Source organism: Amaranthus tricolor, chromosome 16, assembly GCF_026212465.1.
Source record: "Amaranthus tricolor cultivar Red isolate AtriRed21 chromosome 16, ASM2621246v1, whole genome shotgun sequence".
NCBI lineage: Eukaryota > Viridiplantae > Streptophyta > Magnoliopsida > Caryophyllales > Amaranthaceae > Amaranthus > Amaranthus tricolor.
The window spans coordinates 11,338,817-11,353,838 of record NC_080062.1 but is presented as its reverse complement, the minus strand read 5'-3'; the positions used below and the strand labels follow the sequence as shown (position 1 = coordinate 11,353,838).

General features: G+C 35.8%; 1 protein-coding gene across 1 annotated transcript in view; it reads left to right on the top strand.

Annotated features, from left to right (window-relative positions):
• LOC130802713 (uncharacterized) overlaps nucleotides 1-6,639 on the top strand; it is an 8,650-nt gene extending 2,011 nt beyond the window's left edge. The window contains exons 2-3 of the mRNA XM_057666750.1: nucleotides 5,868-5,936; nucleotides 6,120-6,639. Coding sequence (XP_057522733.1) covers nucleotides 5,868-5,936; nucleotides 6,120-6,308 — 258 coding nt within the window. The 3' untranslated portion in view covers nucleotides 6,309-6,639. The remainder of the gene's footprint in view (nucleotides 1-5,867; nucleotides 5,937-6,119) is intronic.
• Nucleotides 6,640-15,022: the final 8,383 nt, after the last annotated feature.

The following is a 15,022-nucleotide window of genomic DNA, read 5'->3' as shown; positions in this document are numbered from 1 at the left end:
CCCCCAATTTGACAAAAGCTCTTAAACACCTTTAGTTAGAACTACACCTAATAAATTGCTTAGCTTTGATAGCTATGACTGAACTTAACTCTCAAAGTTTTTAATGATTTCAAATCATCAATTCCTCCACGGATTCTTGTATTTGTTTGTTACAAACAGAATTTTGACTCAATAATCTCAATGGTTCATAAGCTAAATTTTTTGTAGTCTTCGATTGACTAAAACTAATACTAATATTCTCCTAATAGCATAACACTTTTGTAAAAGACCTTCTAATTACCCATAATCTTTTGACTGAATTGAAGTTTTAAAATAGCATTTAAAAGCAAAACTCTAAAGAAATAGAACTAGCACATAAAAAATAAAAAACCTAATAGCACAAGCTTTCCTTGCTACACTATGACTCCTAGATTAATTACAATAGCATTTAGACTCTAAACACTAAACTAACTCGACAATTTTAGTATAGCTCACAAGTCGTCACCCGTGGATTACAATTCATCAATTCTGCTGGTTTTGTTTTTTGTCACTTTTATTGTATCATCATTGTAGCTGTAACCTGTCAGACTCATTGACGAGTCATCATCCGCCTCGGTGGTGATTTTGCCTGTCAGACTCACTAGTCCTCGACCTTGCTACTTGCTCTCCCATTTCAGTTTCTTAAGCTCGTCTGCTTGTTCCTATGCACCCAAACTCCTGCCACGATTCATTATGAGCACAGACCTCATCTTCCTTGCATATGTAGCTCGTGCTTGCTTCATTGTGAATGCAAATGATTCCTCGCATAAGGTTTCTGTAAGGTGTGGGGTCTTGTAGCAAGTCCCCTTCATAAGTTGACATTTTTGTTTGCTAGGAAGGGGAGTAACAACTTTCTTAAAGTTGGTTATCCCACTATCATTAAGAATGACATAAAGAAGTTCCTTGGTGAACTTATTTTGATGTAATGTGATTCCATTTTGGATGTGTTGGATCTCTAGGCACAAAAGTAGTTAAGATTACCTAAATCCTTTATGCTAAAGGCTGTATATAGGTGAGTCTTAGTGCTCAATATTTCAAGGTGATCATTACCTATTATAATAATGTCATTTACATAGATTGCAAGGAGTGTTATGTGTGATCCTATATTTTGGACAAAAAGGGAATATTCATTCTTTGATTGACTATAGGCTTGTTTTTGAAGTTCTTGAGCTAATTTTGTAAACCATTGTCTTGATTCTTAAAGCTTGTTTGATTCAATACAATGATTTCATTGGCTTACAAGAATAATCTGTGGTCTTGTAATATCCTTGAGGAGGTTGCATATAAACTTCTTCTTTCAAATCTCCATGCAAAAATGGATTTTTTGCTTGCAATTGGTTTAAGGTCCATCCTTTTGAAATAGCTACAGTAATAAGGCATCTTATGGTAGATAATTTTACCACGAGGGAGAAGGTTTCATCATAATCTATTCTATATTTTTGATTATAGCCTTTGGCTACTAATCTAGCTTTATATCTCTCAAGTGTACCGCCTACTTTATGCTTGACTTTGAACACCCATGTTGAGCCTATTGCCTTCTTTCCTTGTGGTAGAGGGACTAGTTGCCATGTTTTGTTCTTTTTTAGAGCCATGATTTCTTTATCCTAACTTCTTTCCAGGAGGAATTCAAAAGGATTGAAATTAGCCTTGTTTGCTTTGTGCTTGCAGAGGCTTAGTGCGAAGACAAGTCCACACCAATGACTAGTGTATTATGATAGTAATAGTCTTTTAAATGTGTGGGTGTTTTTGCATTTCTCTCTAGGCAAGATCTATGCCCCTTCTATAGATATAACATGTTCATCTATCACAAGTTTTGGTGAGTCCTGTTCTATGACATTGTCTAAAGCTTCTTTAGAACATTGTGGATCAATATCTGGAATATGTGTCATATTAGTTTGATCACTATTGTGACTGAAAGCATTATTGATGATAGGTTCTTGATCTAAGTAATGTTCTGATTCAATAATGGTTTTATTGTTTTGAATTTGCTTAGAATATGTGGATATGAACAATTAATTTATTTTGTTTTCATCATTTTGATGGAAGGGAAAGTGATGCTCATAAAATATGACTTCCTTCCGAATGGAAACCATTTATTTTTAAGATTGAACACTTTGTAACCCTTTTGGTTGTTAGAGTAGCCAATGAACACACTTCTTTGTGCTTTGGGCATGAATTTGTGCCTATTTCTTTTGAGTGTACTAACAAACGTAGATACCCAAAAATGTTTAAGTTTATATGATCTGGCTTTCTGCCAAAAAACACCTTATAAGGTGATTTTCCTTTTAGAAGCACAAATGACATTCTGTTTATCAATTGGATTGCACATTGAATGCAATCTCCCCAAAATTTCATGGGTAATTTTGGATACTGAAAGAACAATGTTCTAGCTATCTCTAATGTCTTTGTTTCCTTTCAACCACCCTATTTTGTTGGGGTGTGTCAGTGCAACTGGATTCTTGCTTAATCCCACGTTGTGTGCAGAATTGTAAAGCCTCATCCTTAGTGAGTTCTTTTGTGTTATCAGTTCTTATACATTTTACTTGAGTTCCTGTTTGCTTTTCAATGAAAGTGACAAATTGCTTAAAGATTTGTGGAAACTGTGATTTTTTGTTTATAAGAAAAATCCAGGACATTCTACTATAGTCATCTACTGTACTAATAAACATGGAGCAATTTATTCTTGATAAGTATTTGAAAGGACTCCATATGTCGATGTATAAAAGTTCCAATGGTTTAGTGGATTTACAGCAAAATTTGGGATATGTCGCTCTAGTTTATTTGGCTAGAGGGTAGATAGTGCACAAGAATTTGATTAGACTATTTTCTCATTATTATCTGGAAACAATACATGTAGTTTATTGAAAGACAAATGCCCTAATCTCAGTTGCCAGAGTTTTGCTTTATTTAGCATAGTTCTAGATACAAAAGCAGTAAGAATATTAGAGTGAACTTCTTGTGCTGCACATTTTTCTTCCAAGACATATAGCCCTGATCTGGCTTCTCATTAAATCCTGAATGCAACACCCATTAGAATCAAAAGTGACATTGCATTTTAGGTTAGAAACAAGTTTGTCCACAGAGAGAAGATTGAATCTAAATTGTGGAACATATAAAACATTATGCAGATTAATGTCATCATTTAGTTTAATGATCAATTTTAATGCTTCTCCCATTTGGGACAGTAGAGGATGTTTTACCTATTATATGGTTGGCAACATTGGCTTGACTTCTTTGCTTATCTGACAAATTGAGGATTTGTTGATACTGAGTGGAGGTGAATCTTGTAGTAACTACTCCTTCTTCATCAGAGACTTCTTGTGCACTGTTTTCAGAAGAGTTTTCCCTTTTCCAGGTATTACTCTTGAAGTTAGAAGGGTAGCCTACTATTTTTCAACATTTGTCTTTAGTGTCCACTGATTACAGTGTTCACAATAGTATCGTTGTTGCTTGGCCTTGTTTTCATTGTTCTTACTATTATTTTTTGGTTGAAATTTCCTTTTTTAAACCCTGCATGCTAATGTTTCAATAGGATCAGCATTGCTTAAACAAAGATGTGTCTCCTCTGGAGGAGCATCCTATTTGCTTGAGCTGAGGTTGGCAATTCACTTATCACGAGCATATTGGAAAGGACTTGACTATATTTCTTGTCAAGTCTCATAAGGAAACTAATGACCCTATTGTTTTGCTGCATTTTATAACGCTTGTTGGTTATATCACAAGAACCAAAAATTCCTACAGTGCAAGAACAGAAGGAAAGTGGATTTAAACTGTCTAACTCATCCCAAATTGTCTTGATCTTAGTAAAGAATTCAACAATTTTCATGGATGGTGTTTGAACCAAGCTGTTCAATTCTTCTTGAAGGGAGTACAATTAGGCATTATTGCCCTTACCTCTCCTTCAATTCACTGCATATTTCTCTAGTAGTTTTATAGGACATCACACTTTTTGCAATTGATTCTTCTAAAACAGTTATAATCCACCCCATACCCACATTATTAACCCTTTCCCATGCTCTTGCTGTAGATATATTATTGGGCTTGGGTAAAGTACCATTTACAAATCCCAATTCATTCTTCTCACTTAGAGCTTTGACCATAACCTTCTTCCAATCAACAAACCCAGATCCTGAAAAAACAATGTTGATCAGTTTTTGTCCTGAATCATAGGGGTGAAGATAGTATTCAGATCCCGGGTTCATTGTTGGATCAATGGGTGAGTTTCCATTATGATTCACCATATTGGAGACTTTACAGGCATTGAGATGAGAAAAAAAAGGAGCAAAGAAAAACAGAAGACCTACTGCAATCTTGAAAATGAGTTCTTTGCAAAGAACATATTGAGAGCGCACTCTGGTGTTTTAGAAACCAGAGGGCCCTGATGCCATGAAACAAACATAGACAGAAGAAAGAAAAAAGTCATTACTATTGCAGCAGAAAATCATATATATATATATATATATATATATATATATATATATATATATATATATATATATATATATATATATATATATATATATATAATAACATGCTAACTAACTAATTGCTGCCTAACAAATTATAAGTTGTCTATAACAACTCCTAACAGAATGTAGGATGCACGTGCTTCTTTGATATGTTGCTTCGGTCCTTTGCTGATGTGGTATGCTGCTGCGTTGTGTTGTCCCTTGTACAGATTGAACTTAATTGAGTTGTGATTCACGATTTCTCATTGCATACCACACTTCATGCAGTACATTAGTTTTGTGTCATGGACTGACTTATCCATAGAGAAAATGTTAGCAATGGCAGAAGACAAAGTGTATGAATGTACAGATTGTGTGGCAAAATGTAAAAGATTGATTTTAGAAATTAAGTGTAACGTAATTGTATAACAAAGAACAATTGTAATCAAAAACAATTACAAAAAAAGTACACAAGCGTTCGAGAGGCTTGTTCTCTCCAAAAGAGTATTAAACTCCTCAAAAAACTATTACATCAATGAATGACTAATTCTTTTCCCTTTCCCTCTATTTATAATAAATAACTCTACATTTTATTCCCCCAACTTAACTAATTGTTAAGTATTATTTATTACTAATTCCTTTGTTACCCCTTCCCAGCCCTTTCATGACATTTTGTTAGTGGTATTAGGTTGTTGCGCATAATAATATTACAGATACAAGATGTTATCTAGGATATCCTATTGGTAATAATGTTTTACCAAAAATTTGAAATTAACATGTATTGTCTATCTTACGCAAGTTGCATATTTACAATGGATTCACCTGTCTTGTTTTTTCTTAGCATCAATCCATTTTAACTTTCACATTACTGTTGTCAAACTTCTACTAGTTGTATTCTGAACGAAGTATTACTGTAAACTATAAAACCTTGATATTTTGGAGTTGTTCATTGAGACAAATTCGACATCATTTACTACTTGGATTCATTGAGATTTCAAAGGTTGTTTCTTGGAAATATATATGTGATTAAAGTAGGGTGTCTAAAAAGTGCTAAAGTCAAAGTGGAGCAACCAACTAGATAGACATTCTGCTACTTGATCGATATTTTCGATCTCAAAAGAGTATCAATTGTCCATAAACCTGAGGATGCTTAGGATTGGACAATCAATACTTGTGAAATGAAGGATCTGAATAGCATAGGAAGTCTTTGCTGAAGCTCTTATTTGGTAGGAAGGGTGGGATGGATCTAAATATGATAGCTTTCGTGATGTGTAGTTGGATCTTGGCCATGTTGCAATATTATGTTTCATTTTGTTATCGTACTTTCTCAATCTGCTTCCATTTTTAATGTATTATTAATTTGATGTCGTTGATGAGCTTATTCCAAGAACCATTCTATAGGAAAACTATGATGAATTGAACAAGGCACTTGCTGGGACTGATCATTCATGGACTTCTTTGACTTTGAAGGTACATCATGGGCTTCAAGTGAACTCGAGCAACTCTGACTACAAAATAATACTAATGAACATTTATTCCCTCTGTCTCTTTAAGTTTAGCAATTCCACCAAAATCCACTCATCTCTCACCCCCCCCCCCCCCCCCCCCCGGTGCTCTTGCTGCTCATATCTTTAATTTTTTATCTCCTCACAGCTGTGTACTACTCTTGACACTGCAAAGAAGTTGATCGAGTCTGCGAACTCAAATGCGATAGTGCTGACAGAAAAGGTTGAGGAACTCGAGAATATAATTAAAAAGGGAGATTCGGCCATAGCCGAGGTCCGATCTATTCATAGCTGGCTTAGCCACAAGATTACGCTTCCAAGTGCAAATGAAACCTAGTCATCTCATAACGCATTGTTGAGAATCATGTGCTCCTTCAGCTTGATAGTGTCTGAGGATTGGTGTTAGATTGCTTTTTTTTTTTTTTTTTTTTTTCAGTGTATGAAACACTGAAAATCATCAGATAACTCTTGCTAGATTCCGATAGTAACAGTTGATTTGTGTGAGTGAAAATTTCTTCACGCATGGTCAAATAGTAAGGATTTCATTGTAATTATGAGAACTACTGCTAAATACTTTGCTGGGAACACCTTAATTCAGATTTTATACTATAAAATGTTTTGTTAGTTGGTTATCCAGTAATGCAAATTTTCAGGGACCCTTTTTTTTCAAGTGATGATGTCATATAATGAAACCAAAAATTAGTTAAATGTATTAGAAATATGATAGATTTTGAAAACTTAACAATTAAAAAGTATAATTTCTTTTTGGTTTTCTATTTGTGGTTTCTAGTTGAAAAAAACTGATAACTGAAAACAAAAAACAATAACGAACAGATCTTAGTATGTCGTTTTAGAATTTTATGTTGTAAGATGGATGTGACACTTATCTATTTAGTCAATAATGTTGGTTTTTGAGTTGGCTTGTTCAATTAGTTGTTTTTGTTGGTAGTTTTATTGTCTTTTAAGTTAATTGGATAAAACAACTATTTAGGAAAAAAATTAGACATGACTATTGGTAGTTTGTTATAAAGAAGATGTGTCAACAAGTCAAAAGTAATCTAGAAAAGTTAACACAAATAATTTTTTATTTTACTTTAAAAATCAGCTTTTTAGTTAGCTAAAAAAATAATTTATCAGATTTTTTTTTACTTTATTACCTAACAAGTCGAAATCCAATAAACAACTAAAAATCAATCATCAAATAATAACTTCAATATAATTAGAGAAGTGGGATATTGACACATCCTAATTCCAATGCATTTTGTTGTTTTAAAACTCAATCCACGCATTCGATACGAAAAGACAATTGTGTTATTAATTAGCAAACATTCATGTTTTATTCGCATGTATTTATAAAAAGTCCACTTTTATATGAGGTATCAGCAACTATGGTGTGAAAGTATTCATATTTTAACATTCATAAATTGTATTAACACGTAATTCAAATTAGAGGATGTTATGGGGTTAAAAGAGGCCTCAATTTAGTAAGACAAGTCAACAAGCCCAAAGTCCAAAAAGGCTAATTAGGCCTCTTTAGGTCTACTTTCAGGGTGAAATTACCAAAATATCCCAAAAAAGCCTCAAACTAGATCATTTATTGCACTATAAATGCTCTCATTTATTGTCAAATGAGGTAAATTTCCAACACTCATTCTCTCAACTACTCTAGTATTCAATATTAATTTCATAATCTAATCACTAACTTAAGCGTCGAAGGGGCTTTACGTTAAGCAGCCCCCGGACAAGTAACCCAGCGTGTTCGTCTTGCAGGTCAGTAACAGAATACATCTCATATTCGGAATACAGGAGCAGATTACCCTTGACCAAATCCTTTCCCTTCCAACAAATAGAATATAAGCTTCTTAGCAAAAACATTTGGCGCTATCTATGAGGACGAGTAACACTTCACATTCATCAACCGAACCAATAGTCATAAACTCTAAGAGAAACACCTGAGCCCACTGTATTATCATGACATTTTCAAAAATAAAATAAAATAAATAAAAAATAAATAAAAGTAAAAATAATAAATATATGTAATATCTAAATTAAGATTTTCCAAAAAAAAAAAAAAAAAACTAAATCACAGTTTTGTTTTCTCATTTAAAAGAAATAATTATTAAAACCCATTATTATATACGTGATTTTCTTGTTTTTTTTTTCAATCTTCCACATTCTTCTCCTACTTTCTCCTATTATCCCACTTTTCATTCAACTTCTCCTAACCTACATTTTTCTAACACTATAATATTGTTCTCCAGTTCCTTTTCACTATTATCAGTTTCTTTCTCTTTCTCTTTCTAACTTCTTTTACCTCATTAGCCATTGTGTAACACCCCAGAATTTCCGACCCCTTAACGAAATCAAAACCGTAAAGGACGGGAGAAAATTCGGGTGTTACATAAAAGAAAAAGGAAGAGAATTTAGATAAACGTTAAATATTAACTTTAAAAAGGTGAGTGAAAATTTCGGCGGCATCTGCCTTGAAACTGTACGCCTTTGTAGAAAAACAAAAGTTATTTGGAAACTAATAAAGTAAAGGCACCAACGGCCTATCAAAACTATGTCAAGGCAGAATGATTCGTCGCCGGCTTATCAAATCAACATGCCAAGCATGGATCGTGGTTCCAGCGTCGACGTTTGCGTTTTAAAAAGACTTAACTCCTTAAAATCATACAGAGTTATAAACTACGCAGCGGAAATACAAATATACGAGGAAGGACACAAGGCCTCATAACAAAACATATACAACCAAAGTTTACAAAAGATAACAAGAGCTACAAAATCGAAAGATAGCGGTATGACACAGGTTATGCTTCGCCCTCATCACTCTCCCCAAATGCAATGCATATGCAAAAGAAACTCTAGTACCTGCTACGCCTGTCTATGATCCTCCTGCTGTTCGACATTATACCAAAGGCCAATGTGTCATAGCAGGACAATCATAGAAAGTCATCAACAATCAAACATAAACACAAACACGTACACGTCAGTAACTAGCATCAAATATAATAAGGCCAACTACTAGATAGCATTATATCATAAAACAACATAAGATGATTTCATAAAACGCAAGCACAAATAGTAACCGCTTATTGGCCACTTATACATCTTAATTTCATTACGTGCTTTCCAACCCGAACCATGTGTTCTTGGGTAGAATGCAGGTCTTCACGCTCCTCTTTTCAAACATAAACTCTTGCAAAACACGTATAGTATCAACTCGACCAAGGCATTAACAGAATACCTAACACATGACCTTATAGAGCTTGTGTATCTTAAGGTAAGGGTGATCATAGTCTGTAATACCCTTGAAGTAACTTAACTTAGGCACACTTCTCACTAGCATAAACTATTCTATCAATAAGTAGATGTTCTATCAATGAGTAAATATTCTATCTAAAAGTAAACTTTCTATTAATGTGTAAGCTTTCTATTAAAGAATGAACCTTCTATCATTTAATAACTTTCGATCAATGAATAAACTTTCTATCACTGAATAACTTTATATCAGTGGATCTTTTCTCTACTTCCTGGCATAGTGACACGGCCAAGGGCGTTATCGACCACCCAGCGCCCATGGCAAAGTATGAGCTCATGCCCCCTCTAGCTGACCCTCTCGGGTCCTACCTTCGTGAAAAACTAACACACTGGGGTACTAAACCAGTGAAGAGGCCACCATATTGGGGTTTGCAAGGCCCGCATGGTAACACCTCGATCTAGGGGCGGTATCGGCCACCCGGCGCCCAATGACCCAAGCATGCTCATACCCCCCTTACGGTGGTCTCGTCGAACCTCACCTAGGGGACTACTAAATCAACCGGACATAATCCAGTTAAGTCACGCCAGCTAATCATAATCTAATACTTTATCAGATGGGAATAACTTTCACTTTCGACTATTAATGAGTGCCCTGAGATAGCAGCATGCCAAAACCCACTGAGCCACTTAACAAAATATGAAATTCACCTATAAAGAAGTCATTCTAACTCCAAGTAAGGCATAATCCAATTCTTAAATAGATAAGGGAGTGGAGTGGTCCCCGCCTCCTACTAACAATCTCATTCTCTATACCTATTCTAAGCGTAAGGATTTCATAATCGATAGCTCTTCATATAAAGTGTACTCACTAGTATCTCATAGTTTCAATGCAATGTATATTATCACAATAAACAATAATGTCTTAAAGCAAATTGCATATAAGGGTTAGTTTCTGCGTGTACGTACTTGTAAGCGTCACTGCACGATCAAAAGTCACAAAATCACCCCACTAAGGCTCTACTTTCCTCTTACGAAATGGGCACCTATATAAGTTATGAGTAGAACTAATAAGTTCCCTTAACTACTTTGCCATACCAAACTGAATGCCCAAGTAACCACTATCACCCATTCAACATGAGTTTTCAATTACTTTAGCACACACATAACTTATTCAATACAAGTCAAAAATCATTAACTCAACACAACATAAGTCTTCCCATCAATTTAAGAGAAAAAAGAATCGTGTGAATCATTCCTTTACATCAACCAATTTGAGTTATATCGATCCACGTTACTTTAAGATAACATATCAATTCACACTTAGATCTTGCGATGTTAATGTAGTGCTAATATGACGACAATGACGAATCTTAAGTTTATCACATCGCAATATCATCTATTATATTCTTCAAGGTTAGGAAGAACTATAATCAAGACATCATAACAAGTAACTTTAATATTTCTCAACAAGTTGACACTATGTTCATAGCCTTACTAACATTATGCATTATGACTTCAATGGCAACCTAATGAGGGTACTTGTAGTTCGCAACAATCAACCCACAACAATTAGCAACTATTATTCCCAATTTAACAACCAAAATAACTTCCATACTCAGCTACAATCATCACCATTACTAATTATCACAACAACAATCAATCGACTAAGTTTCAAAACAACTTTTAAGGTTATTTAATCAATCATCACATCACCCAATATATAGCATAAAACACACATCATTAGTGATTTCATTTCTAAATCCAAACTCTAGTCATTTCATGTTCAAAGATAACATATTTAATTAGTACTCATACTAAGATTCAAAGAAACTAATACAAAACCAACACATCACCCATAATTTCAAATCACACTTCAAACCCTAAGCCATAAACATGTTCAATTCATCAATCAAATTCTTATCCACAAAAAGATTCAATAAAATTAACACAACCAACATCAAACTCAATACACTTAATAAAACTCCAATCAAAAGCTAGAAAATAAATTAGAGAAAAGAAGAGATGGCTCACAAAGGAGAGCTAGAAATGGGTGAGGGTATAGGTGGTTGTTGTGGTGGTGTGGAGCACAAAGGTGGTAGAAGAAGTTGCGTTGGCTGCGTCGCAATGGCTTGCTGCTGTTTGGGGCACACAAAGCAACAATTTCTGCTGCCAGGTGGTGGAGCAAGACCTGTTGCTGCCGCCTGCTACCAGTGGAGGACGGGGAGGTTTCGGTTGCTGCTTGTGGAGGAAGAGAAGAGGCGAAGCTGTGCTGGTGGCTGCCGGCTGTTCTTGCTCACAGTGAGGGAAGAGGGAGGAGAAAGAGAGAAGAGAAGGAAGGGAGTGACGGCGTGATTCTTTGTGAGTGAGGGAAGGAGTACTCACAACCCTAACACATCCTTTTATATTATTTATGTATTTATTTATTTATCTAGATTCATCTTCTTGCGAGGCCCAATTAAGAACTCACCTCCGTATGCTCACACATTTTAATAAAAAAAAATAATTATTTTGATTCAAACCTCTTTATTTAGAAATCGTAATTATATTTTTAATATAAATATATGTTAATATTTAAATTTGTATATGAAATGAATTTATTAAAAGTTCTTCAAAATTAATTTAATATAATTATAAAATACCCAAAAGTCATTAAAATATTAATTAATGACGTCAGAAAATCTCGGGGTGTTACACATTGTTTTCTCTTTACACTCATTGTTCTTATACATATATAAATCAGACTATTCCTTAAGCACCCTCCTCATCCCTGAAAGGGAGAAGCAACAGATGCTTGTTTATTACGTAAGTCATGCATTTAGGGGGTCTGAGGCAAAGTATAGCGCAATAGAAAAAGTCATGCACACCCACCCTAGTCATGGCAAGTCAAAAGCTCAAGCCCTATTTTCAATCACATTCTATTGTTGTCTGTAGGGATGTAGACGGGGCGGGTCTAATAGGAGACCTGCCCTATCCCCGCCCCATCGGGGAGGGGATGGGTCCCGGTTTGATGGGTCATGGGGCGGGTACGGGTATAAAATTCATACCTACCGCGGGGATGGGGATAGGGATGGGTTTTAGGTGATACCCGCCCCATCCCTGCCCCGCCCCGCCCCGACTCAAAATATTTTTAAGTCTTTTGCTAGTTTCCATTTTCTAACCCGTTTTGTAAATGCGATATCTTCTTCGTCCGGACTCGCATTTGTCTTCATAAAAATGGTTAAAAGAGTTCAAAGTTGTTAATGATGAGTCGATTGGTATTTTAACTAGTTATTGATATTTATGTAATAATGTTATTAGTTTTATAAAATGATTGAATATAAATATGTGGCACAAATGGGTATTAAGCGGGGATTTGACGGGTGGTGGGGCGGGGAAAATGGGTATTACACGGGGATGGATGCCCAGATGGGTGGTGGGGCGGGGATGGTTTTAGATACAAACCCATCGGGGCGGGGACGGGGAAAAAAATTATACCCGCCGCGGGGATGGGGATGGGGATGGGGATTACATTAACAGATGGGGATGGGGATGGTAATTCCAATACCCGCCCCGCCCTGCCCTGTTTGCATCCCTAGTTGTCTGAACATTTCGACCTAAGAAAAAGGTTATAGAGAGTACAAATCAGTCGGCCCTCATGGAAAATTAGGCCAACCAACTAGTCGTCTATGGTGTTGAGTTGACGGGGCCAATGGAAGAAGTCCCTAGTGAGGAAGCATGGAAGCTATACGTGGATGGCTTATCCAATAGGTCTTATAGTGGCAGGACTACTAATCATAACCTCAAACGGCGCAAGAATGGAACACTTAGTAAGGTTTGAATTTCCAACCATTAACAATGAGGCCGAGTTCGAAGCACCCTACTAGTGGCTTGGCATTTGCTTCGCCTCTGGAGCACAAAAGGTGATAGCTTTTACAGACTCCTAGTTGATTGTCAGTCAAGTCAATGGTGAATACAAAGCAAAGGACGATAGCATGAAGATGTATCAAGCCAAGGTAAAAGTGGCGATTACTAAATTCCATTAAGTTGCCTCTCCTACATCCCTAGATCCAAAATACCTAGGCAAATGCCTTATCAAGATAGGCTAGCTCTGTCGTCAACAACCAGCCAAGAATATAGTGTAGGATGTTCTCCCCACACCAAATATCAATGCCTTTGTGGGTGGTGTGAATAGAACGGACTCTTGGATGGACCCTTATATTGAGTTTCTGAGAAACGGACGGCTACCTTAAGATCTAGAGTCGGGGCCGCTGATTCTCAAGAAGTCCAAATGGTTCAAATGGTATGACGAAAAAAAGTCTTACACACATCCTCTCTTTGAGTGTGTCACCCCTGCAGAAAGAGATTACTTATTAAGAGACATACACGAAGGGGCATGTGGAATACATCAACGGGCAAGAACCATCATCGAAAAGGTGATTCAAAGCGGTTATATTATTGGCCTAGTCTAAAAGAAGATGCCGAGAAGTTGGTTAGACATTGCACCAAATGTGAATTTTTTGCAGAAGATCCTCGCAAGCCAACCAACTACCTCTCCCCTATACAAGCCGTACTACCCGTTGATAGATAGGGGATCGATTTGTTAGGCCCTTTCCCACCAGTTGCTAGTCAATGCAAATTCTTCGTTGTTGCTATTGATTATTTCCTTTAGCATGTTGAAGTCGAAGCTCTGAGAACCATTACGGACATGCAAGTCTACCAGTTCATATGGCGAAATATCATCACTCGATATAGAGTTCTACAAGCTTGATAGCGAAATACAACATCACACAATAGAATGAATACATTACTTTACATAACCAATTGCATAAAGTATGGTCTAAGTGTGTACCTTGATAGCATGTACACCCCACAATAATCACAACACACACCGTAAGGTTAATAACCCCTTATGAATCGAGGTCCTAACACATACACATAGAAAAACCACTTATTAGAACGTGTTCACACATTACCACCATTATATACTATTAATACACATGTTGGCCTCTTAGGTTTTGATGATGATTTCACTTTTAAATAAACAAACATATTTTAGAGATTGTTTTGTAGGTAAAAATCCGATTGTGTTAATCGTTGATGAAGCCTATGACTTTGTTCGTGGAAGTTGTACATGTCTCAAATATCCAAGAAGTTGGACAATTGCTTTAGAAGTCAGTTTACTGTTCCTAGAGTTAAAGTCCTGACAAAAGTTGTAGATGGAGACAGTGCGCTGTTCCCCACGATACAGGTCTGGAGAAGACATTGACTGGAAGTTACGAAAATTACGTTTTCTGTTTTTAGTTAATGTAAAAGGTTAAAAGTTTAATTAGTTGCTTAATTATTTAATAAATTGATTGGCAAAACTATTTTTAGGCTATCTAAAAATAGCCTAAGACTTTTTCATTTTAAGATTAAGATCTCCTATTTTTTAGGATCTTATGTTTTTAACTCCTATGCTATTTTTAGCTTAAGGAAACTGCTTTTATCTTTGAGCAAATGACAACCGGTTATTTATTCTTTTGGCAATTCCACTATCCTTGTTTTGAGAACGTGGATGATAGTGGGAGGTGTGCCTGAGGTAACTGCTGTCTGTTCCCACTATAAATAGGAGGAACATTGCTCAAACCGATATCCATCTAAGAGTGTCCTTAAGGTGAGATCAAAATAAGAAAAAAATTTTCTTCATGAATTTGCCAATTAATTCATTATATTTTTCTTGAGCAACTACTTAATTTTAATCTTCTTAAGAATTGGCCTTGTAAGGGTTAATGAGTGATTTGTTGTAATTAGACTCATGAGAAGTCTAAGGGA